The following is a 25,144-nucleotide window of genomic DNA, read 5'->3' as shown; positions in this document are numbered from 1 at the left end:
CAACATGAATCTACTTACCTGGAGTATTTTTCTTTTCGGTTTCCCAATTTCGATAGCAAGTGCATCGCATTTCGGAGCGATTGAGGTTATATTAGGCTACTTGAAGATTCCACTGGAAGTATCCATTTTAACGTGCTGGAATGAAAGTGAAAAATTTATATTTTGGAAGAATTTGTTCGATCGAAACCTACCTATTCGAAGTATTCGGATGTCTGCTGAAGAAATCTATGCCCTTCCTTGGAATGATCCGCACCAGCATTACAGTGTGATAGTTGTCGATTTAGCGTGTCCAAACACGAAATCCTTGATAAAGGCCTCCGATCAAATGCTCTACTATCATGTAAAATGGATCGTTGTGAATACAAATGAGTCGGATTGCGATTCTGTGGTACAAGATTTCCAGGATCTTCATGTCTTGATAAGTAATGAAATTTTCATTCTGTGTAAACTTGAATCTTATGAAGGATACATCATCAAGCAAGGTAAGGTAAATAAAAAGTTAGGTTAGGAGAGTACTTTTTAAGAGAGAATTTTTGTCAGTGTACCGATACTCTCGTGACACGAACTTGATACAGGAAACCATCGGATGGTGGCAGCATGGAGTGTTGGAGTTCAAATCAGCCCCAAATCAACCCGTATCGATTCGTCGCCGCAATTTGAACGGATTTCAATTCCGTGCCTCACTAGTGATAACCAACAATGCCAGCTTGAACCATCTGGAAGATTATCGGGACAAGCACGTGGACACGATTACTAAAAAGAACTATTTCCTCACCAAGTACATGGTTGAAAGCCTGAATGCCACAGTTCGCTTCAGTTACGTCAAGTCTTGGGGTTATCCGGACCCCAAAACGAACCGATTCGACGGGATGATCGGAGAGCTGCAGACCGATACGGCAGATTTGGGAGGATCAGCTCTGTTCTTCACAACCTCCCGAATCAAGGTGATCGATTATCTGTCTATGACGACTCCCACCAGGGCCAAGTTTATCTTCCGATCACCGAAGCTATCCGTCACGGATAACGTTTTCGTGCTGCCCTTCAGTGGAACCGTTTGGCTTTGTATCATCAGCTTCATCGTACTTTCGGGATGTTTGCTGCTCGCCATTATGCTAGTGGAATATCATTACACAACGATTCGATATGGAAGCAACGTAAGACCGACACTAATGGACACACTGCTGAATATGTTTGGCACTTCCTGCCAACAGGGTTCGTATCTTGAGCCGAAGTCGCTTCCGGCACGATGTCTGATCCTGCTTAGTTTGGTGGTACTGATGTTTCTGTACGCGAGCTATTCGGCCAATATAGTGGCGCTTATCCAGTCGCCCTCCCGGAAGATTCAAAACGTCGAGGACCTTTTGAATTCCCGGTTGGAAGTTGGGGCCGAGGATACCGTTTACAATAAGTATTACTTTGCGGTAAGTATATAACAAAAATTGTTGCAAAGGTCATGAGTTGGTCATAATTCGCTGGAATATCGCTGGAACATTGACATACCAAACGGTATGCTATCGAATTCAATAGGCTTTTCAGTATTTATTTAGCATTCCGTCTTACGACTTGACTTGATGAACACATTCCTTCAAATAACTTCCATTCCATTCTCCAATTTCTCGGGCATATCACGTTCGCCAGATTACGCTCCACTTGGTTTGACCAGCTCGCTCATCACGCTCCTGCTAGTCTCGTTCGTAAACCTGTTTTGCAGGATAGTCGTCTCGCAACATTTCCTGCCCAGCGTATCCGTCCAGCTTTCGCACCTTCTGGATACTTCGCCGTAGCAAGCAACCTCTCTCTAAGCGTCAGGGACGATACACTCGAATACACAAACGATACACAAGCGAATTTTCGTGCAAAGACCCGGCTCGATCGCGCGAATTTACCCTGTTCATCCGGACATACACTGAAATTATTCTCTCGGATATTTTTTATTGCAAATGATTATTTATCAAAAAATCTTTTTGAAAAGTATATTTATTTCATTGCCATTGTCGTTTTTGTGTTGGTTATGAAAAATGCACGATTTTTTTAGCGCGGATTTTCGTAAAAAAAACGCAGTGTCAATTTTTTTCAACTGAAACAAATTCTAACTGGCAATAAACGACCGGTGGCATGAAAGCCCCACAATATGTGTATAGGGTGAAGGGGCTGAACGGATAGAAGTTGGAATTCGTTGTCCGACGCCATCTTGAAATCCAATATGGCCCTTACTGAACTTTAAAATGCTGAAAGTGACTGAAAAGCACATGAAACCCCCCCTTATATGGGTATTGGATGAAAGCGCCCAATAAGTAGAAGTCAAATTTGGCTGTCCGACGCCATCTTGAAATAAAAGATGGCGGTTTCTGCTCTATTCAAAATGCAGTAAATAACTGAAAATCGCATGATCCATCCACAATATAAGAAATGAGTAAAAGGGATCAAAAAGTAGATGAAAAATGACTGAAAAAAATTAAACAAAAATTTTTAAAAAACTACATAAAAGCACTGAAAGAAATAAACAAAAATATGACAAGTGTTATAAAAATAAAGTAATATTTACAAAAATATAACAAAACTGTGGAAAATATGAGTAACTATTATTAAATTTAAAATATGACAATTAAAATAGAGACAAATGACAAAACTTTGAATAAAACACGACAAATATGTGGTTAAAAAATTATGCCAAAGTTAGACAAAAATTTGAGAAAAAAATCACAAAAATGGCAAAACTATGACAAATGAGAAAAAAATATATGACAAAATTATAATCAAAATTTGACAATAAAATGACCTGAAAGGACTTATATAAGGACAAATATTTGACAGAAATTTTACAAAAATGACAAAATAATGACAAAAAAAATTACAATAAAATCACAAAAATCTGACAAACATATATAAAACTATAAAAAAAATTATTACAAAGGTGGTAAAAATATGGCAAAAATTTGACATTAAAATGAAAAAATAAGACAAATGGGCTAGAATATGAAAAAGTTCTGAAAAAAATATGACAAAAATTTGACAAAATAATGGCAAAAATCTAACTATGAGATAAAATATAACAAAATACTTTCAAATATATGTAATAAAAATGACAAAATGATAACAAATACGACATTAAAATTAAAAAATTTTAACAAAAAAATGACAAATCCGAACCTATAATGATGAAATATTACAAACATATGGCAAATATGACAAAAAAATGACAAAATATGACCAAATCTAGACCATTCTATGGGCTTGTGTAACTCAGTTGGCAAGTTAGTTCCCTCGCAAGCCAATGTCCGTGAGTTCAAATACAAGAGTAATCATCGAATACAGTTGTACCGGATAAGACATTCAGTATAAAGAAAAGATCGTAAAACGACTATATATAATCGAACGGAAAAAAGACAAAACTATAAAAAGAAACTTACAATCAAATGAACAAAAAATCTGACAGAACTATGACAAAAATACGACAAAAGAAAACATGACAAAATTACGACAAAAATCTCACAGTACTATGACAACTATTGTCAATTGTTTTTCTTAATTTTGTTTTTTTATCATAGTTTTGTTACATTTTTATCATATTTTTTAATAGCTTTGTTACAAATATTTTTATAACATTTGTAAGATTTTTGTCATAGTATTGCTTGATTTATGTTATTTTATTGCAAAATTTTGTCATATTTGTAATTTTTTATTAGTTATTATATTTGTCATATTGTTATTTCATTTTTCATATTTTTCAAAATGTTGTCAAATATTTGTCAAAGTTTTTATTTCGAGTTTTGGCATTTTTGTTAATTTTTGTTATTATTTAGTCCATTTTTATTAATTTTTGTCAGATTTTTTTTTTAATTTGTCCATGGCTTTGCCATTTTAATAGTCAAATTTATCATAGATTTGGTATATTTTTCTCAAATTTTTGTAATATTTTTATCACCTTAGCCATATTTTAAGTTTTGTCAGCGTTTCGTAATTTTTGTTGTTATAATATTGTATTTTTTTTTTCATAATTTTGTTATATTTTTGTCATAGTTTTTTTTAGATTTTTTTTTCTTGCGATTTTCAGTCATTTAAAATATTTTAAAGTTGAGTGGAAGCCGCCGTATTGAATTTTAAGATGGCGTTTCATAGCGTCAGACTGCAAACTTCGACTTTTACTAATTGATTCCTTTCACCTAATACCCACATTATGGGTGTTTTTTTGCGATTTTCAGTCATTTAAAGCATTTTAATGTTAGGCTGAAGCCGCCATCTATTCTCCGACGTCCTCATTAAGTCCAGACACCGAGTATTCAGGTCCTAAGATTCCTTTTCATAATTCCTGCGGTCCTAGAACGCGCAAGGTTTTTTTCCGCGGTTTTCCGGAATTAACGTGGTTTTTCGGAATTAACGCTAATTAGTTTTTTTGCGCGGTACGTATCCCTCGCTCACAGTTTTGATTCTGCAAATTAATTAGCAAAGATTTTTTCACGTGTGATTAATTTTGGCAAAACACCAAAGGTTTTTTCAGTGTTAAACCGCTTCGCAATTCGCGTGCAGTGTGGCCGGCCTTCTAAAACGAACTTGCGAAATTCATCTGGTGAATGAATATTTCGCTTCGCAGTTCGCTTCGCGCTCACTGTGTTCGTACCCTTATGGTCTGCGGCAGTCTCACCGTTATTATGAGGGGTTTTGACTAAGACCTGGTGGGCTCGTTCTGCTCCAACTTAAGACCACAGTTAGCCAGGACACGTGGAAATTCCGGCATGGAATTCGGGCAATAAGAGGGCCATCATGAGTCACTCGGGAATCTGAAAACTAACACTTTATGGTCCTGTGCCGTGCGTGAGGTGACGATAGTCGAGCCACCTTACCGTCACGGGACTCTAGTCACCTTATTCCGATAGTCGGTATAAGTGAAGTGACAGAGGTTCATTGCCAAAGTTCATCCGAAGTGACGTTCCTCACCTAAAGCAACTCCTGGAATCAAATGACTCGGGTGACTCGACTACGGTCACCTCACGCGTGGCGTAGAATAAGAGCCATAGTTTGAAGCTCTCAACTGAAAACAATGAATGAGGCCGTGTTGTTGAATGTCAACCAATTGCAATTATTATGTTGGGTATTTATGTTCTACAAATGGCTCAACTGGTTCCTTTGCTGGAGTTTCAAACTCGTTTTTTCGTCATAAATTTCAGCTCTTTGAATGCAATTTGACACATTACTCATTTCTGGGGTTTATCAGAGACTTTTGATCATTTCTAAGTTTGCATGGATTTTTCTGTCACAATTCTATCGTATACTTCTGCCTATTTCCGGTATTTATCGCATGCCTATGACCATTTTCTGGACTATTACCTCTTTAAACATCTGCATTTTGAAGGTTTATCAAATACCTTGCCATTTCTGAGACTTGTCACATACCTCTGCCTTTTTCGGAGACTTACAGAATATCGCTGCCCATTTAAGGGACTTGACGCAGTACTCATTTCTAGAATTTATCACAAACCAAAGGAAATTCTCCACTACTTCCCTGGGATTATCGGATACCTCTGCTTATTTCTGCCTGTTACCGCATACTGCTACTAATTTCCGCGACTTTTCGCATACATTTACCCATTTCTGGGATTCATCACACACCTTTACCAATTCTGAGAATTGTCACATATTTCTGCTCATTTTAGGGACTTATTGAATGACGCTTCTTATTTTTGGGACTACTTTTTTTGACGTTTGAAATCCTTCTTGTCTGAATATCTATGGGCTCTGTTCTTTCATCGATGACAAAATCCTGAAGATCATGCTCCTAACACGCAGTCAATCTTCAATAACTTCACGATCTTGACCCTAGTGTGAAATGTTGCGTAGATTAGTGCATAATAAAACGGATCAGTATCCTCAACGCTAACTTGGATCCGATCCAACTTTACCCCTTCAACCTATTGTGAAGAAGTTCACGAGATATGTATCGACTAGTTAGGCTTTTTCAACCACGAAAGCATTAATAATTGGAAATAGCAAAGCGAGTACCTCTCACTTATTTTATGTCTAATCCCATGTATGAGACCGGATTACGGTTTTTATTTACAAGATGGAAATTTGACTTCAATCCATAACAGCCGGATTTTGCTGGCGTGAGTGAGTTCGTCCTTCTAAAACCACCTTGGGCTTTGTATGCCAGAAGTCCCCCTTGGTTTCATCTTCTGATACTACATCAAGGAGTAAGCTGTGCTCATGCACTTGTACATCTCACCCTTTTCCTTTTCCTCTTTCGCATTTTTGGTCTTTCTCCTTTTTCTCTTTCGCCAACTTCAGACTGGTACTGAAGACCCTGAGACGTGTGCCAGTTAGGTAACGCATTCAAAGTAACTCGCGCCGGTCACAGCATCTACTCCCTTAGGATTTTTAACCACCAAGGCATGGCCGATTGAGAGACTACTTAGCTAGAATCCCGTCACGACCACCCTGGATGGTATCTCGGCTTCCTTTTGCTGCAGGAAAGATCGTAGCTGAGTACGTGAGACCTTTTAAGTCCCACCACACGTATGAGTCCAGATTAGGGTTATACCGCGCCCTAAGATCGCGTTGCTTTTGAATTGTGGTGTCATACGAGGCCCAGGACCTTCCTTTAGTATGGCAAGTTTGTTCGACTATCTCGCTCTTTCCGTTCATCATCTTTCCTAATTCGTATTAGATCCTGCATGATTTGCAAGATTGCTATAGCACGCCACGACTGTTCGTCGCGACACATTTCACTAACAACATTTTCAGCGTTCAAATTTTTGAGTTGTTGATGCCTTGAAACGAACCTGGGACAGAAAAAGATAGAATGTTCTGCAATCAACAGAATCCTCCGTATCTACGCATCCCGGGCAATAAGGCGAGCTAATAAGCTTAAACCGATGAAGGTATTGCTTAAAGCACCCATGACCCGAAAGGAACTGCGTCATGTAGATGTTGACCTCTCCAAACTTCCAATTTACCCAGTCTGTTCGATGCGTCCCATTGTTCCTGCTCGTTGAGCTTTACGCACTCCTCTAACAGCTCTTGCTTCGTAACACTCCTTATCCTCCGCCAGAGTTATGTCGATGGGAATCACGCCAGGGATGAAAAAAGCTGCATCTGCTGATATGTTTTTTTTTTTGTAAGTTCTTTATTTGAAACGGCTCATACCTTTAGGCTTTAAGGAGCCAAACTCCATTTTGTTTGATTACAATTGTGTGCTTATATCTAGTTCACTTTAAGAAGAAAGGATAGAAGATAGATAGGGAAATGTGAAAATAAAAAGAATTATAGACGAAGATCAATAGCTTTTAGGAAAAGGTATATTTCGAACATGTAGTCCAAGTCTATCACAGCCAGCACATCTCTCACTGGAACATAGGGTGGTTTTCCTCGGGCCCGGAGGGAGTCTATGAAATTAGTTCTAGCGACAAGATGGACCTCACACGACCAAACAATATGCTCGATGTCATGGTAACCTTGGCCGCAACCACACAAATTGCTGCCAGCAATGTCAAAACGATAGAGTACCGCGTCTGAGGAATAATGATTGGACATGAGACGGGAAAATATACGAATAAAATCCCGACTCAGGTCCAATCTATTAAACCAGGGTTTAAGGCTTACCTTTGGGATAATCGAATGGAGCCACCGACCCAACTCATCCTCGTCCCATTTGCGCTGCCAGTTGACAAGAGAGTTTCTTCGAACCAAATAGTAAAATTCACTGAAGACGATTTCACGTGGATACGTGTCGCCTTCCATCGCCCCCACCTTTGCCAGAGAGTCAGCCTTCTCATTACCCTGTATCGAGCAATGAGAGGGAACCCAAACAAAGGTGATGGTAAAGCGACGTTTTGATAAAGCACTCAAATTATTCCGTATCTTCTCGAGGAAGTACGGTGAGTGCTTTCCCGGTTTTATTGAATGGATTGCTTCAACCGAGCTCAGACTATCCGTTACAATATAGTAGTGTCCAACTGGCCGCGAAGCGACACTGTCCAAAGCGCAGTGAATAGCTGCTAACTCCGCTACATATACAGAGCATGGTGACTGGAGACTGTGAGAGACGCTGGATATTTCGTTGAACACTCCAAATCCTGTTGCTTCCTCAATAAGTGATCCATCGGTAAAGTACATTTTATCAGCGTCGACGTGTCTATATTTAGCTTCGAAAATTCTTGGAATCAGAAGAGGACGATGCGAGACCGGGATTCCACGAGTTTCCTGCTGCATAGACAAATCAAACTGGACAGAAGAATGATCGTAGTCTGGGCTACAAACACGAGTTGGAGAATATGAAGAAGGGTTTACCTGCATTGACATGAGGACATGGTATATAGACATAAATCTAGTTTGAAGATTTTGCTCAAGTAACCTTTCAAAATTCACAATCACCAATGGGTTCATGACCTCACACCTGATGAGGAACCGGAGTGATAGTAAATTGAATCGATCTTTAAGAGGAAGTATTCCTGCCAAAACTTCGAGACTCATGTTATGCGTTGAGGGCATACAGCCCAGAGCGATGCGGAGACAACGGTATTGGATACGCTCCAGTTTGATGAGGTGAGATTTAGCAGCTGACTGGAAACAGAAGCTACCATATTCCATCACTGAGAGAATGGTAGTTCGATACAATTTTAAAAGATTTTCTGGATGGGCTCCCCACCAGGTGCCAGTGATTGATCGGAGAAAATTGATTCTTTGTTGGCATTTTCCTTTCAGATACTCAATATGGGCCCTCCAGGTACACTTGGAATCAAACCAAACCCCAAGATACTTGAAACACCTCGATTGAGTGATCGTTCTGCCTAGGAGTTGAAGCTTAGGTTGAGCAGGTCTACGTTTCTTAGAGAAAACAACCATTTCCGTTTTCTGAGGAGAAAACTCAATCCCAAGCCCCAAAGCCCAAGAAGACAATCTGTCTAAAGTATCTTGTAAAGGTCTGTGCAGATGAGACTCGGAAGATCCTGTGACAGACACCACGCCGTCATCTGCAAGTTGTCTTAGAGTGCAGCCTTCAGAGAGACAACTGTCGATGTCACTTACATAAAAGTTGTACAAAAGTGGACTCAAGCATGAACCCTGCGGAAGGCCCATGTAAGAGATTCTTCTAACTGCAATATCTCCGTGAGCAAAGTTCAGATGTTTCTCACAAAGCAAACTGTATAAGATGTTGTTCAGTAGAGGAGGCAGACCCCGGGAGTGCAACTTGTCTGACAAAACCTCTATTGAGACTGCATCAAAAGCTCCCTTTATGTCTAGAAACACTGAAGCCATTTGCTCACGTTTTGCGTACGCCATTTGTATCTCTGAAGACAGCAAAGCAAGACAATCGTTTGTCCCTTTGCCCCTTCGAAACCCAAATTGAGTATCTGAAAGGAGACCATTTGCTTCTACCCATTTATCCAAACGAAACAAAATCATTTTCTCCATCAATTTGCGTATACAAGACAACATCGCTATTGGACGGTACGAATTCGCATCGGACGCTGGTTTTCCGGGCTTTTGGATAGCTATAACTCTCACTTGTCTCCACTCTTGGGGAACAATGTTGTTCTCCAAGAATTGATTAAATAAATTTAACAAGCGAAATTTGGCGGCGTCCGGAAGGTTTTTCAACAAGTTAAATTTGATTTTATCAATTCCCGGAGCTGAATTGTTGCAAGAGAGGAGGGCAAGTGAAAATTCGACCATCGAAAAGCTGCAATCCAGACCACACCTATCAGGAGGCACGTTCCGGATGATTTTTTGCACAGGTGTTGAATCTGGACAGACTTTCCGTGCGAAGTTGAATATCCATCTATGTGAATGTTCCTCATTTTCATTTGTAGAAGATCGATTACGCATGCTTCGTGCAACTTTCCACAAGGTACTCAGGGATGTTTCCCGTGATAAACCGCCTACAAAATTCCGCCAATACGCCTTCTTTTTCCCTTTGATCAATTTTTTAAACTGATTTTCGAGGGTAACATAGGCTTCAAAAAGGACGAGAGTTCCATGTTTTCGAAAATCTTTAAATGCTTTCGATTTGTCCTTATAAAGCTTGGAACACTGCTGGTCCCACCATGGATTAGGAGGCCTTCTAGGAACAGATGAATTTGGGATCGGTTTTGTTTGAGCGCAAAGTGCACTTTCATGTATCACACGTGAAAGAAAGTTATACTCCTCTAAAGGGGGTAAACCATTCATAGAATCGATGGATTTTGTTATTTCGTCTGAGTACTTTTTCCAGTCGATGTGTCTTGTAAGGTCATATACCATATTTGTTGAATTTGAAAAGCTGGCCCCGTTGGTGATTGTAATTTTGATTGGCAAGTGGTCACTACCATTGGGATCAGGGATTACCTTCCACTGGCAATCCAATGATAGTGAATTTGAGCAGAGTGAGAGGTCAATCGCACTTGGTCTTGCAGGAGGTTTAGGTACCCGTGTTTTTTCACCCGTGTTCAAAATTGTTAAATTGAAACTGTCACAAATGTCATAAATAAGAGTAGAACGACTATCGTCAGATTGTTCTCCCCAAACAGTTCCATGTGAATTGAAATCACCCAGGATCAACCTTGGCTCAGGAAGCACTGAGCACAGGTCCTCTAGGTGACTTCGATCCACTGCAACTCTATGAGGCCAGTACAAACTGACAACGCATAAGTCCTTACCTCTTATAGTTGTATGACATGCAACAGCTTCAATTCCTCCTGATAAAGGGAGGTGGATTCTATAAAAGGAGTGGCGCTTATTGATCCCCAAAAGCACCCCTCCATAAGAATCGTTGCGATCCAAACGGATAATGTTAAAATCGTGGAATGAGATGTTTGATTGAGAAGATAGCCATGTTTCAGAAAGGGCAAAAATATCGCAACTAGTTTCATGAAGAAGAAATTTGAACGGATCCAGTTTAGGGATTAAACTACGACAATTCCACTGTAACACAGTGATATCTCCGACCTCTCGGCTTAAATTAGCCATCGAGAGAGATAAACACTGAAAGAAGGGGCCAAGTTTGCATCAATTGCTTCAAAAATGTCTTTAATACAGGTAGCATTGAGGTTACAATGCCCCTGATTGATTCCGTTGCGTTGAAAAACGTGAAAACTCCATTTAAAATGTCGGACAACTTGAACAGTCCCGATTGAGTAGACGGTTCTGGGAAAACTTCATTAGACTTTGGGTTCTTAGAAGTCTCTGGTACTTGTGGTTTATTCTGAGGTACAAACTTCATGGAGAATCCGGGAGGGACAAGCTTTTCTTTTACAGAAGTTGTCGGTTTTTGTGTGGCGTCTATTTGGGAGCTAAATGTTGGAACCTTTTTCGGAACTCTCGGGGTCTTAGGAGCAGGTTTCGCTCGTTTTCGGGAGTTAGCAGCAAAAATTACTGGGTGATCTTGATCAGTGGAGTCTGTGTCATCATTGTCCACTGGCAGCACTGAAAAAATGTTGGAGGACAGAGGTTGGGTCGGGGGCGCCGCGCCCTTTAAAATTGCAGCATAAGACCGCTTCGACCGTTCTTTTAAAGAGCGCTTTTGACTATCCCAGCGACTCTTGTATGCCTCGCACGAGGAGATATCATGGGGTGAGCCCCCGCAATAGACACATTTTTGCTCTATTGCTGAGCACGCTCCTGCCCCATGATTCTCCCCGCATTGGGGACAGCGTTGCTTATTGCAACAGTGTGATGCTGTGTGCCCCAACTTAATGCAATTTTTGCAATCCATGGGTCGAGGCACAAAGAGCCGCACAGGCAGCCTTAAAATTCCGTCAATCAAGACGTAGTGAGGGAGGGCGGTACCCGCAAAGGTCACACGAAAAGAATCTGAAGGCGAGTACACTTTAACTCCATTTACGACGTTGGCAGTTCGGAGTTGACGACAATCCAAGATTTCGACCGAAGTCGAATCAAGGCTCTTGAACTTGCCAACGCCGTTGGATTTCACGTACTCTTCCTTCAGACTCGTTTCCGTGATTACACCCTCGATCTCTACGTCTCGAGACGGAATGTAAACACAGTATTCTAAATTTATGAAATTGCTGGCAGCAATTTCATTGGCAGCTTTCCGGTTGGCCACTAACACGCGCAACTTGTTTGGTCGCACCTTTGTTATACTGGTCACGGAGGTCCACCTCGCCAGATCTTTGGTGATCTGTACCACATTCAACTGTTTTCCGTTTTTTTTGGGCCGGATAAAAACCACCCATGGACCAGTGAAACCTGCGCTCTCCGTGTAGGCTCGGAGACGGGTTGCTCTACTACCAATTGAAGATGATTCTGAGTCATCATCCATCCGAGAATGAGGAGCATCTGAAGGACCAGCAGCAGCCGAATCCTCCAGATGCTCCTCATCCTCGTAGGTAACGCTCTCATTATCTCCAGTTGGCGGGTTTAACCCCCCGCCTTCACTCATATTTTATAGCGGAGACACAAAGGTCTTCCGTTTTAAAATATGAGCGAAGCAATCAATTATCGATTAATATAAAAAAGATAAATAAAAATAGAGAAGAAACAGTGAAAAAAGAAGAAAAAAGAACTTACAATTTAAAGCACTTATCACACTGTATTTTTTTCAAGTGTTCTTTGTTTGTTCCAACCACGTGGTTTTCAATTGATCCTCCAAGATGGCGATTGGAGACGAGAAAACCAGAAATAACACGCTCCTGTGTTCACTCCGTCCTGCGTCCTCTTCGTTACGACGAACAAAACGGATTCCTCGAGTCGATGCCCCGACGGTGTCTCAAACCCGGATCTGATAGGGCGAACAGGAGAGCACCTCCTGATGATGATGATGGCCTTGTACGACGGTGATAACAACGGACACTAATTTTTGATGCAAATCAAATTGTGGATAACACACTTTTGCCAATCGTCCATAGAGGCAAAATCCGGTAATTTACGATCGAATCCTCAACCAAACTTCACGTGGAAAACTCCGAATTCGCGAAAAACCACTACACCACTTTGCTCACTCAGTGAACAAAACTCGTCTGCACTGGCCGAACGACTCAACTCCATCTGCTGATATGGTCCTGTATGCACAGGAAACTCGTATGGCTATCAACCGATGAGTGCGCCGTAATTTGGGTATGTTGCGCTCAACCTCTAGGGCGGAGCTCCAGGCCGCTCTTCCGTAACGTAGTTTCGACAGTACTACGCTCGCAAGGAGACGTCTCTTGCTACTCTTTGGACCATGGCAGTTCGGCATAATCCAGGCCAATGAATCGATGGCTTTCGATGCACTTTCACAACAGTATTTTACATGCGCTCCAAAAATTAAACGATTGTCGACCATTACTCCGAGGTATTTCAGCTGCAGTTTTGAAGATGTCGTTTGTTCTTCAACAGAAATCTCCATGTGCTGCACAACTTTTTTGTTGGTCACGAGCAGAACTTCGGTTTAATGGTGAGCTATCTGAAGCTTAACTCCCTCCATCCAGATGCCAACCCTTTCTACGGTCACCGTTGCAAGGTCTTTTACCTTCTCGATTGTTTCGCCGGTGATCATGAGCACGATATCGTCAGCGAATCCGACTATCTGCACGCCAGTTGGTAGTTTTAGCGATAACACCTCATTATACATGGCATTCCGAAGCACGGGTCTGAGTATAGAACCCTGTGGAACACCCACCGTTAGGGCAGTAGGAATTAGGGGTTAAACGCGCCCTAAGGACCCTTGTCTTTGGAATGGATGTGATATACGAGACCCACGAACATCCAAAAACCAATTCGTAAGTTTTGTACAGCTGACCGACTCTTTCTCCCGTTAATCTGTTTCCCTAATCTAACGTGCCTTGCGCAAATTTGGAACGCACATTTTTTTCAATTCCATATTCATGCAGTTCGGGCAATACGGCGAGTTGATACTCCTGATCACCAGAAGGAACTCCGTCACCGAAAAGTAGACCTTTTTTTTACTTCCGGTTTACCCAATCTGATATTTAGTTGTGGGATCAGCCTTTGTGTCTATTCAGCGGCGTTCGATGCGTCCAATCGCTCCTGACATCGATTGAAGGCCAAACTGTAGGTCTGTTTTCGGAGTATCCAACATGAAATGCGGTTACTTTACTTTGATAATATTATAGCTTGAAAATCCGAATTTTTAGCGACTTTGTCCAGGCGCTGGGTATATTGTTCTATATGAAATGTGTTTTTACAAGCCCCACAGAAACTTGTTCTGATCCATGTCCAAGCTATCCATGCTAGGGAAACTTCTGATGTTGAAACTTTTGATTCGTTTGAGGAGTCTAGAATTCATTTTTCCGATAGCGTTTAGAATTTTCACTTTATTAAAATAATTTTTGAATTATTTTAACTCTAACCTTCATAACGAAACAAAACTAGCATGAAACTGAAAAAGTACGAAAAGCTCTCTACGAACGGAAGATGAAAAATCGGGAAGGAGCTCTGACTGGATTCATTTCGCTGGAAAAAGGTGTCGAGCGGATACGCCAAGGATTGTACGCGTTCAACGTTGAGGTTGGCGTGTGTTATAAGGTACTACTTGATACAGATTCAATTTTTAATTACACCTCAAATACATATTGTTCAACTTTTTCTAGCTGATCAGCGAAACCTACCAGGAGGACGAAAAGTGCGGCCTGCAGGAGATCGAATACCTGAACATAATCGACCCGTACTATGCGATCCAGAAAAACAGCTCATTCAAGGAGCTGATCAAAGTGACACTTTTTCGGCTGCGTGAGTACGGAATGCAGGACCGAGAGCAGTCGATGCTCTACACGAAAAAACCTACCTGTAGCGGGGGCAGCAGCTTCATTCCGGTTTCGATTGTCGATGTTCGTCCGGCTTTGATTTTGTTGGCCTGGGGATTCGGGATAGCTTGTGCTGCATTGATTGTTGAGAAAGTTTGGTTCAAGTTACGGATTCGGCAGCAAAACTCAACAAGGGTTCTCTTCAAACGGTCGTCGATTCATCGATTGCGCATTGGTTCGGGTGAGATTTTTATTCCTCATGCTTATATTACTTTTTGTGATTCTCCATTCGATAAAATTGTTATGAATACTGCGAAAAACCCTAGCTTTCAAACAGTAACAAATTGTGTTTGTTTCTCTCTAGTATACTAAAATCAGTTCTCTTTTTAGGTTTCTTATAGAAACCGTCGGCTTTGATTAAAAAAAAGTTTAACATCTAGTGCGATTCCTGGAGGAAATCTTTTCGTGTGATGATGCCCTGGATACGATTTTCCAAGTTTACTACTACCAGATGCCGAAGCCCTAGGGCACGGAAAAGTTGGAAAATTCGTGGTACCGAAGTCTCTGGGCGAACGCTGTACGGAGATGAATTCATGAACATGCTCATATCAATGGTGTAGTTTTTCAACAGCTTATCCTCGTTGATGTTTAGATCCTGGAAAAAATTACCAGTAGCTTATTTAGTTTCGATAAAAATTATTGTAGAATAACATGTGTTTGCTTACATCAATATTGGGATATCGTGGGTATTCTTTCCTGAAATCTTGTATGGTTACAATATCCTTCCAGAAACGCTCGGTTTCGACGTACATGCTGCGCTTCAAGATAACAACCAACTGAGAGCGCAATATCAGACCGATAAGTTTTCCGTTTTCACGATTACCCTAAAATCGAAATAAGATTATATAGGTAAATGCTTTCTTCAATGCACTTTTGGTGGAGGTAACTTACATTTCCATCGTCTTCGATGACGGGGAACCCGTTGTGAGTAGTATTTTCCAAAATATCAATAATGTAACCGACCGGTTCTCGTCGTCGAACGCAAACGACCGCCGGGTTCATAATCCGTTCGGCAAAATCGTTCTGCAGCTTTGGTTCCACGTGCCACGGCAACATTGGCACCTTCGAAGTTTTGATTTGAGTGTCGTAGATTCCTTCGTTGAAATAGTCGCCGCTCCATTTGGCCGACATCAGGGTGATGATGATGGGGAACACGAAGCCAATATTGCCGGTGGTTTCCAACAGGATGACACTCAAACTGAGCGTCATTCTCACTACACCTCCAAGCTGAGCGGCAGCTCCGATCAGTGCGTACTTGCCCGGGTTGACGAAAACCTAAGGGGAGATAAGTTTAAAGCTCTGAGTGGTTAAAATAGCAGATATTACTTACGATCGAATTGGGAAACGCCAAAACTATAAAGGACGCTGTCAACCTTCCCCAGGCCGCTCCGACTAGCAGGGTCGGTATGAAGATACCGAGCGATACACTCAGCCCGTAGGTGATGCAAGAGAGCGGATAATAAATAAGCACGTAGATGACCAACGTAAGAATTCTGTGAGATCCCGGTGGGTCATGGAACAGTGCTTTCACCGTTGCTTCCGGAGTTTGAAACCAAAGGGCTGCCGCTGCATTGTACTCGTTGTCCTCGCAGAACAACTGAACCGGTGTTTCCGTGGGATCGTTTCCTAGTGGGCGACAATCGTTGATGGAATAAGCCATAGCACAGGCACAAGTTGCTCCAATGGCAGCAACGAATGCTGCCTCCAATACTTTCGCCCAACGGTACTTGATAAAGTGTGCTCTAAAAATGTTGATCTTCGTGTTCACACTGTTCCAAAATGCTCCGGAAAGTCCTCCGAAAACTCCCATCAGCATAAAAATTGGCAACTCGAAATATTCGAAAGGTAAAGGTTCAAACTCGCCCAAATTGAACAAACCTCGATAGCGAAAACTATCCAAACCATGATAGGCCGATAGCACAATGTTCAACGTGAACGAACTTATAATCGAGGCGAAGAAAGTTCTCCAAATCAGAGCTTGGTTCCAGAAACTCGCAGCTTCTTCCAGCGAGAACAGAATCCCTCCAATGGGAGCGCCAAAAGCAGCGGCAACTCCCGCAGCTGCTCCGCTCACTACAAAATCTCTCTTTTCGTGATCATCACGAAAGTATTCAAACACCTTAAGATCCTTTTGGAAAGTGGTACTCTTTCCCTGGGACAATCCAGCGGCTATCACAGCTCCGCTATGAATCATCGGCCCTTCCTTACCTCCTGCCAGGCCTCCAATAACGGAAGTCGCCACACCGACGGCCTTCACCGCCAAAGTTTTAATCCGCACAATCCTCGGTATCTTCACACCATTCAGGTAACACTTGACCTGAGGTATCCCACTTCCAGCCGCTACAGGTTCCACATAGGCCACCAAACTGGATCCCACCATAACCGGAACCACATTGAGCAGTACCCAATACAAATAAGGTATACTGAGGTCCCCATTTATTACATTTTTATCGACCTGATGCTTCAGAAACCCATATTTGTATCGCGATACCACATCGATTACAATATTAATCAAACAGGCCACCAGTGCCGTCCCTATGCCAATCTTCATGGAGATAATCCATCGGGCAAAGTCCTTCCGCACCGTAAAGCGCCGTTCGATTTTTTGGTGCTCCTGCTGCCACAACACGTTCTCGCAAACATCGTAATCGAGACTCTAAAAAAAAAAAAAGAAACCACCATTAATAATCGAATTTTCAAATAAAAAAAACGGAAAATCTTTAATCAACTTCATCTATTGCTTTTCGCTTTCTGCGTCGCCGTACGCATGGCATTTTCCACGCGCTGCTTCAATAGTTCACGAGAACCACCGTTTGAATGAGTCAACGAACCATTTGCTCGACTTGATTAACTTTAACCGATGCATGGCACCGTAAGTAAGTGTACTTAGATAGGCGCCGATGCAGCTATATGTTAACGTACTTATGTGGAAGGGGATTTTTTTCTCTTCCAGATGTTTTTAACTGGCTAATATAAATTATTCATACTTTCCAAGGCGTTGAAGTTCTATCTAGAAAATTTCGAACTTCAAAAAACTGTTTTAAAATTTGTTTGTTTGTAAAAAACAAACAATAAGTTTGATTAAAGAGTAGTGTAAGTCTTAAAGCATGGATGCCCAACTTTTTCAACAGGCGGGCCAAATTTTAGAAATAAAGGGTGATACGGTCAAAATTTGGTCAAGGGAAAACGCGTGTCAATCGGTGAAATCGTTTATTTAAAAAATCAAATTGAATTTCTTTTTCAAGTTTAATTATTATAAAATTCAGGAAAAATATTCAGTTAGGCTTCCGCTTTTCCAAATCCGAATTGCCGGGCCTTACGCTTAACCCCTGCCATCGGATTTTGTACAGCCACCTTGTCCAACTTCTTCGCGCCGCAGAAAGCCAGTTTGCCTTGAACTGCAGTCCTGGAAGCTATGAAAATGCTGCTTTTCAAGCCACAGGTACAGATGGCTTGCCAAACCAGATATTTCTTCGCGAACTTTGACAGTTTCATGTGCTTGAAAATATCTGCTACCTTTCCCTTTCCTTTTGCCGTATAATACTCCTGTCCCGGAAGCAGCTTGTAGTCGGCTTTGACGTAGGTTTCGTCGTCCATTACCAGGCAGTCAAACTTCGTCAGCATCGTCGTGTACAGCCTCCGGGAGAGAGGTTAGGGTTTCGCTTGAAACTACCGGCAACTCTCTTTGTCGTCTCAGCGGCTTCCGGTTTTCGATTTCTCCCGATCCAGACTTCCTAGCTGTCGACAAACGTTCCCCAAAAATTTTAATTGCATTTGTAACGGTTGATTTGGCAACTTTTAGCGATTTTGCCAGCTTTGCGTGCGAGTAGCTCGGATTTTCGCGATGCGCGAGCAAAATTTTGATATGCTGCTCTTCTTCCTTGGACGGCATTTTGACAACTGAAGAGTGAATTCCAAAATCAAAATAGGAGCAACATTTTACACACACACCTTCAAAATGAGGGGTTCTCAGGATTTTTAAATGCAAAATTGAAAGAAATACGTCAAGTTGATATTGACCAAATTTTGACCGTATCACCCTTTAAGATTGGCTGGCGGGTCAAAAAATTGTTCTGGAGTATTAAAAAACTGCAGATTTTTGAAAACGATATAAAACATTTGCCTAGGTCACATCGAGTAAAACTTAAGCTTGCCGGTTTTATTCGGATTGCCCGGATATCCAATACAAAACTTTGGAAAAGTCCAGTCAGGCTTGGTTCCCCGGATTTTATTAAAAAAGCTCGGATTATTACATCATTTGTAATTTTTGTAATTTTTGTTATTTTGTTATTTTTGTAATTTTTGTAATTTTTGTAATTTTTGTAATTTTTGTAATTTTTGTAATTTTTTATTTTGGTTATTTTTGTAATTTTTGTAATTTTTGTAATTTTTATAAATTTTGTAATTTTTGTAATTTTTGTCATTTTGGTCATTTTGGTCATTTTTGTCTTTTTTTTTTAATTTTTTTTATTGGCTTTACCTCTATAACATAACCGGCCAAGTGTTAATTACTCTTCTACTTACATGTCTATTTTACATTCAATTACAAAATTAGCTATCGTTTTATATAATTCAATGTCTTTCTTTTTTAGTATCAAATGAATATCAGGTGGAATTCCTTTATTCATTAAAATTTGCCAAATAGGTCTTCGAACATTTTCAAATCTGCTGCATGCGAAGATAATGTGATCAGGATCTGCGATGGATTCGCCACAACTGCACGTCGCGTCCAATAGGATACCATTTCTAGTCAGATGAGCAGGGAGCCGTGAATGATTTGATATTAATTTGGAAAGGATTACAATTTGTCTGCGGTTGAGATCCAAGCTACTAAACCATGGTTGGAGCGAAACGTTAGAGATGATGCTGTGACAGAAACGTCCTTTAGTTCCTGCATTCCACTTTGCTTGCCATTTGTGCACTGTTGTACGCCGAATCGGAAACTGGATGTCGAATGATGTTAAAATATAATCTGCTGTACCACCATTGATGCACGCACTTTTCGCCTCTTGATCTGCCAACTCGTTCATTGGAATACCTCTGTGAGACGGAACCCATATCAGATGGATCTCGTGCCCCATTCTTTGTCCTTCAAGAATGGAAGCTTTAATATCGTACCAAGCAACGGGATATTTTTGATTGATGTTGATTTTTTGAAGGCTCGTGAGACAACTCAAACTATCGGTTAGAATAATATACTGAGCAACAGGAAGGCTTACGATCATTTTCGCAGCATGCCTGATTGCTAGAAGCTCTGCCATATAAACTGATGCTTTACTGTCGAGTTTGATCCCTTCTGCAGGCGCTCCAAAACTATTCACCACAGCATAACCTGTGCCGTGTATATCTTTCGACCCGTCAGTTGCCAAGATTTTCGCGTTGGCATACACTTCCAAGAGATAGTTTGAAACCAAATCAGCTGCCGATGAGTTCTGGTGTTCTGAACATAATCGTTTAACAGTGAGATCAATGGATATTATTGTTTTTACAACTTCACGGTTGACCATGTAGCATGGGAGATTATTTAGAGGCTGTTCAAGTGGAATAATTTCGTTAAGCATTCTTATGGCGCGGTGTATTCCCGTAGCCACTAAGCCACCTTCCAAGATCGGTCTGGAGTATTGACCATGCCAAGAAGAAAGTGACGCTCTTTTATTTACAAAACGCATGACAGCAAGTTCTCTTCTTTGCTGCAGCGGAATAATACCAGCCATCACTTCGAGTGAACCTGTGTGGGTGGTTTTTGTGGAGCCCAAACAGATTCGAATTCCTGCCCATTGTAGTCTATCCAAAACGATGGCTTCTTTTTGTGTTAACTCCGTCATAAATATGGAACCGTATTCCAATATTGATCTCACACATGACTTGAAAATAGCTAACATTGCTGCTGGATGTGCTCCCCATGACTGGCCCGATATGCTTCGTAGAAAGTTAAGATACGGAGCCGTACGTTTTTGTACCTCTCTAATATGACACGACCACGACAGATTTCGTGTGAGGTACATGCCGAGTAACCTCAGGGATCTGACGTATTCCAAAGTGCAACCGCCGATATTTATTTCTGGGGGATTATCGCATTGTTGTGTCGAGATCAGAAGGCACTTACATTTCGTGGGCGAAAGTTCTAACCCAAGGTCGAAAATATTTTCCACAACTATATCCACTGCCCTTTGGAGAGATTCGCAACTATGCTCCAGCGAGGTTCCTCTTACAGCAATTGTTGTGTCATCGGCGTAATTTACGGTTATCACATCAGGAGGGACACTGTTGATCAAACCACTGATCACAACATTAAAGCATAACGGACTTAGTGGAGATCCCTGAGGAAGGCCTTTCCACGTTGTCCTAGATATTGAATCTAATCCATTTGAAATGCACAAATTCCTTTCTTCAAACAGATGGAAGATACTTCTTACTAGGCATTCAGGGACTGTTACTGAGCGTAATTCGCGGACCAGAACATTAATTTCCACGTTGTCGTAGGCGGCTTTGATATCGAGGCTACATATCACCACATGCTCTCTTCTTTTCAAAGCTAAAGAAGCTTCATTAATCAGGGGAAACAACGCATCCATTGTTCCTCGTCCTTTCCTAAAACCGTTGATAGCTGAAGGGAACAAGTTGTTGTTTTCGATGAAATGTTCTAGTCGATCTTTGATTATGAGTTCATACACTTTGCGTAAACATGAAGCTAACGCGATTGGGCGAACAGCAGAAGGAGAAATCGGATCATGACCACTTTTAGGAATCGGTACAATTTTAAAGGTTTTCCAGCTTTCCGGAATTCTTCCTGAAGCAAAAATTTGGCAATAGATTTTTCGCAACTGACTAAGCGCCGCCCATGGGAGATGATTTATGACGGAATATGGAACACCATCCAAACCAGGAGCCGAATCTTTACCGATTTTTAAAACTGCTTGAATATCCGATACTGAGAATGGTAAACCAGTTTGAGGGCAACACGAACATTGTAGAAAAGCCGGGGGTGGATTTTTGGCAGATGAGGGAGCCAACTTGTCCAAAACATCGTTGGCCAAATTGTCCGAAATTCTAAGGTTTTTTGATGGCTCTCCGCGCCCTTTGAATCTTCTGGCCATCCTCCATAAGGTTGTGAGGGACGTAGAACTATCACAACTATCACAAAAATGTTGCCAACTTTTTCTCTTCTTCTCGCGTACCAAATTTATGAACCTTCGTTCTGTATTAGCGTACCCTTCGTAAGCTTCGGTTGACAGCTCTCGTTTCCACGCGCGGAAAGCAACTCTGGTGGCTTTCTTCGCTTCTGTTAGCTCTTCGTCCCAATAGGGTTGCGGTATTCGGCGAGTATGGTTCGAGTTTACTGATGGACAGGATCTGCGCAGTGCTTGCCAAATCAGCTCAAAGAAGACATCAAAGCTATCCGGTTCTCCATTTTCGACGAATGATTCCTCGAGGCTTCCGGTAAAACGTTTTCAGTCGATTTTACGAACATTGATTCCAGAGTAGAATTTCATCGCGCATGTAGTACTCGAATGAAAAACTATCGGAAAATGATCGCTTCGTCTTTTTTGTCATTCTTGTCATTTTTGTCATTTTTGTCAATTTTGTAATTTTTGTATTTCTTGTCATTTTTGTCATTTTTGTAATTTTTGTTCATTTTTGTCATTTTTGTCATTTTTGTCATTTTTGTCATTTTTGTCATTTTTGTCATTTTTGTCATTTTTGTCATTTTTGTCATTTTTGTCATTTTTGTCATTTTTGTCATTTATGTCATTTTTGTCATTTTTGTCATTTTTGTTCATTTTTGTCATTTTTGTCATTTTTGTCATTTTTGTCATTTTTGTCATTTTTGTCATTTTTGTCATTTTTGTCATTTTTGTCATTTTTGTCATTTTTGTAATTTTTGTCATTTTTGTCATTTTTGTCATTTTTGTCATTTTTGTCATTTTTGTCATTTTTGTCATTTTTGTAATTTTTGTCATTTTTGTCATTTTTGTCATTTTTGTCATTTTTGTCATTCTTGTCATTTTTGTCATTTTTGTCATTTTTGTCATTTTTGTCATTTTTGTCTTTTTGCCGTTTTTGACACTTCTGTGATTTTTGTCAATTTGGTCATTTTTGTCATTTTTTTAAATTTTTGTCATTTTTGTCATTTTTGTCAATTTTTTTTTGTTAGTTATGTACAATGTATGCTATGATTCACATTTCAACTAAATTTTGATAAAAAGTATTATTACAAACGATAACAAAATTTAAAAATAAAAAAATTTGCCTCATGCTTACTTTATTAGTTTTCTTTATACATTGCTGTTACTATAGATTGCTGATAATGACTTTTTGTTTCACAAGTTAAACTTCAAAACCATAGCCAGATAAATGTACAAACATGTATGTAAGGGTGGTAGGTACATATATTGTTTACTGAAATTCCATTTATCGGAAAACCATGTACCGGCCTGCTTTTAAACGAAAATTCATAAACCGGAATGAAACGTTTACCAGACTGACACTAAACGGAATGCCATTTACCAGAATAAGTATTTTTAAGCACAAATCTATGATTGTAGTCCGTTTCCCGTTTACCAGAAAACTTTTCTCCGGTATGATTTTTTCCCAGAATGACAAATATCCGGTGTTGTTTATCTAAATTATTTATTCAATTCCATATGATTCGAAATTAAAATTTCAAAATGATTTTTTGAATTGAACACTTGTTACGATTCAATTTGTTTTAGAACCGATATTGCATTTTGATAAAGGTTTGGGTACTTTAATTGATTTTATTCTTATAAAATATTCTTTTCAAAAATCGTTTTTGTAGCTGACTTCTCACGTTGTGCGTTCGAGCTAAAAAGACATATTGTCATTTCGGAAGTTGTGTTCTGGTAAATGTAATTCCGGTAAATAGTATAGTCCCCTAAATGGTACTTCCCAAACATGGAACTCCAGTAAACAATATACAACCGTATGTAAATAATAAAATAGTACAAAGGCTTTTTGAAATGAGCTTCGATTCATTTCGAGTATCGCGTCTTTTTTTTTAAATCAGGGATTTTCATCCTATTGGATGATTCATCCCATTAACATCGCGTATCCGCATCAACTTTGTTTACAGTGTCAAATTATGCGTGTGTTTCATTCTTAAACACTATCATAAACCTCAATTGCTTTCTAGGTGACAGTTAAAATTGTCCCAGTTATGAGCCGTCTAGACACTTTTATTCCAAACCGTGATTGAATCCAGATTTACTTCGACACTTCCAAACAAACGATTACCATTCGTTGTAGGCCATTTACACTAGATAAGAGCACTCGGTCATATGTGACATTGGATTACAAATTAGGACAAAGGATGCAATTTACAATCTGTAACTGCCATAGGAAATGTTTGAAGTTCAGGATGAATAGCAATGTCGATTTTTTCAATGCTGATTTGAAATTTTACTAGGTCTATAAAACGCATACAACGCTTGAACATTCACCTGAGTAAATATGCAACACGTTTTTCAATTGCATCAGTTGTAAAACTAACAAATAGTACCTACCACTCCAAGTAGCTTTCAGGTTACAAATTACTCTGGAAATGATTCATCATGTTGCTTATAGTTTTACTCACCTCGTACTGCAGTTTACTTTCTTTGCGTCGCCTCACGTTGCTCCCACTGCCACTCGCTTGTGCTCCATGTGACGGGATTCGAACCGTGTAATCCGTCTGGAAATTAAAGAAAGGATCAATTATATGATTGAAAATTTTTAACTTTGCATATCAACAAATATGTTCCATAAACTAGAGAAAACATAGAAGATCAAAACAGATTATTTATTCTTCCAGTTGTATGACCCAATTTGTGAAAGGTGATACAGGTGATGCTACGTACATTTCCATTGGGAACGTTCTCATTATCGCTTTCGTCGTCAGTTGAGTCTGTGCGATCATTCACCAGCTGCACTTTTTGAGACATGTTATCTATATGCATGTATACATATCACACTTGACACTACGCTATGCTCGATTAGTTCCGACAGGATTTTGAACCTTCACAGCTCACTTCCGGCGGCCTTGGCAATGCGGGCTGTTGCGCTGTCTACGAGATTCTTTGTTCTTTGGGATTATGATTCACTTTCAAAATGGTTTTATTTGTGTGACTTCGAAATACGCAGTAATCAAGCCAGGTAACACTAGACGGAACGTAAATCCGCGCCTGCCGAACAGATTAAACGCACCAACTAACGCCCCGCGATACTTCCGAATGATGATGACACAATAATACTGATAATGCTATCTGCTTAAAAGAAACCGAGCTGTGAGTATTGTGGAGTTGTTAAGAAAGTTACTGACTAAACTGAACGCGGATAGAGGATTCGCGAAAATATGCGGACGAAAATAAAAACAATCCCATCAGCTGAGAATTCTGTACCAACACGTGAAA

The 25,144-nt window shown here is 40.3% G+C and overlaps 2 protein-coding genes across 3 annotated transcripts; one reads left to right on the top strand and one right to left on the bottom strand.

Moving 5' to 3' along the window:
• The first annotated feature begins 4 nt into the window (after positions 1-4).
• On the top strand, positions 5-15,047 carry LOC129752055 (ionotropic receptor 75a-like). Its single transcript, XM_055747849.1, has 5 exons — positions 5-482; positions 541-1,421; positions 14,305-14,457; positions 14,523-14,916; positions 15,040-15,047. The coding sequence occupies exons 1-5, from the start codon at positions 5-7 to the stop codon at positions 15,045-15,047; spliced, it is 1,914 nt and encodes a 637-aa protein (XP_055603824.1).
• LOC129756697 (H(+)/Cl(-) exchange transporter 7) lies at positions 14,912-25,144 on the bottom strand. 2 transcript variants are annotated; one of them, XM_055753669.1, is made up of 6 exons: positions 24,577-25,144; positions 24,331-24,426; positions 16,066-17,391; positions 15,627-16,010; positions 15,401-15,559; positions 14,912-15,330 (listed from the first exon to the last, which is right to left on the bottom strand). In XM_055753669.1, exons 1-6 carry the CDS (start codon positions 24,649-24,651, stop codon positions 15,112-15,114), a joined length of 2,259 nt encoding a protein of 752 aa, XP_055609644.1. In that variant the 5' UTR covers positions 24,652-25,144; the 3' UTR covers positions 14,912-15,111. The 2 variants fall into 2 exon arrangements, with proteins under 2 accessions (XP_055609644.1, XP_055609643.1); XM_055753668.1 differs by having other exon boundaries at positions 24,593-25,144.

The sequence above is a fragment of the Uranotaenia lowii genome, chromosome 3 (assembly GCF_029784155.1).
Source record: "Uranotaenia lowii strain MFRU-FL chromosome 3, ASM2978415v1, whole genome shotgun sequence".
NCBI classification, from domain to species: Eukaryota; Metazoa; Arthropoda; class Insecta; order Diptera; family Culicidae; genus Uranotaenia; species Uranotaenia lowii.
Note: the sequence above shows the minus strand (reverse complement) of the source record. Positions and strands in the feature narration are given on the sequence as shown.

Excerpts from the sequence above, each read along its gene's own strand:
- LOC129752055 (XM_055747849.1), top strand. The coding sequence starts at position 5 with ATGAATCTACTTACCTGGAGTATTTTTCTTTTCGGTTTCCCAATTTCG. Across the intron at positions 1,422-14,304 it reads ACAATAAGTATTACTTTGCG|CATGAAACTGAAAAAGTACG; the intron begins GTAAGTATATAA and ends AAACAAAACTAG. Across the intron at positions 14,458-14,522 it reads AGGTTGGCGTGTGTTATAAG|CTGATCAGCGAAACCTACCA; the intron begins GTACTACTTGAT and ends AACTTTTTCTAG.
- LOC129756697 (XM_055753668.1), bottom strand. The coding sequence starts at position 24,691 with ATGCATATAGATAACATGTCTCAAAAAGTGCAGCTGGTGAATGATCGC. Across the intron at positions 16,011-16,065 it reads TGGCGTTTCCCAATTCGATC|GTTTTCGTCAACCCGGGCAA; the intron begins GTAAGTAATATC and ends ATCTCCCCTTAG. Across the intron at positions 15,331-15,400 it reads CACGATATCCCAATATTGAT|GATCTAAACATCAACGAGGA; the intron begins GTAAGCAAACAC and ends AATTTTTTCCAG.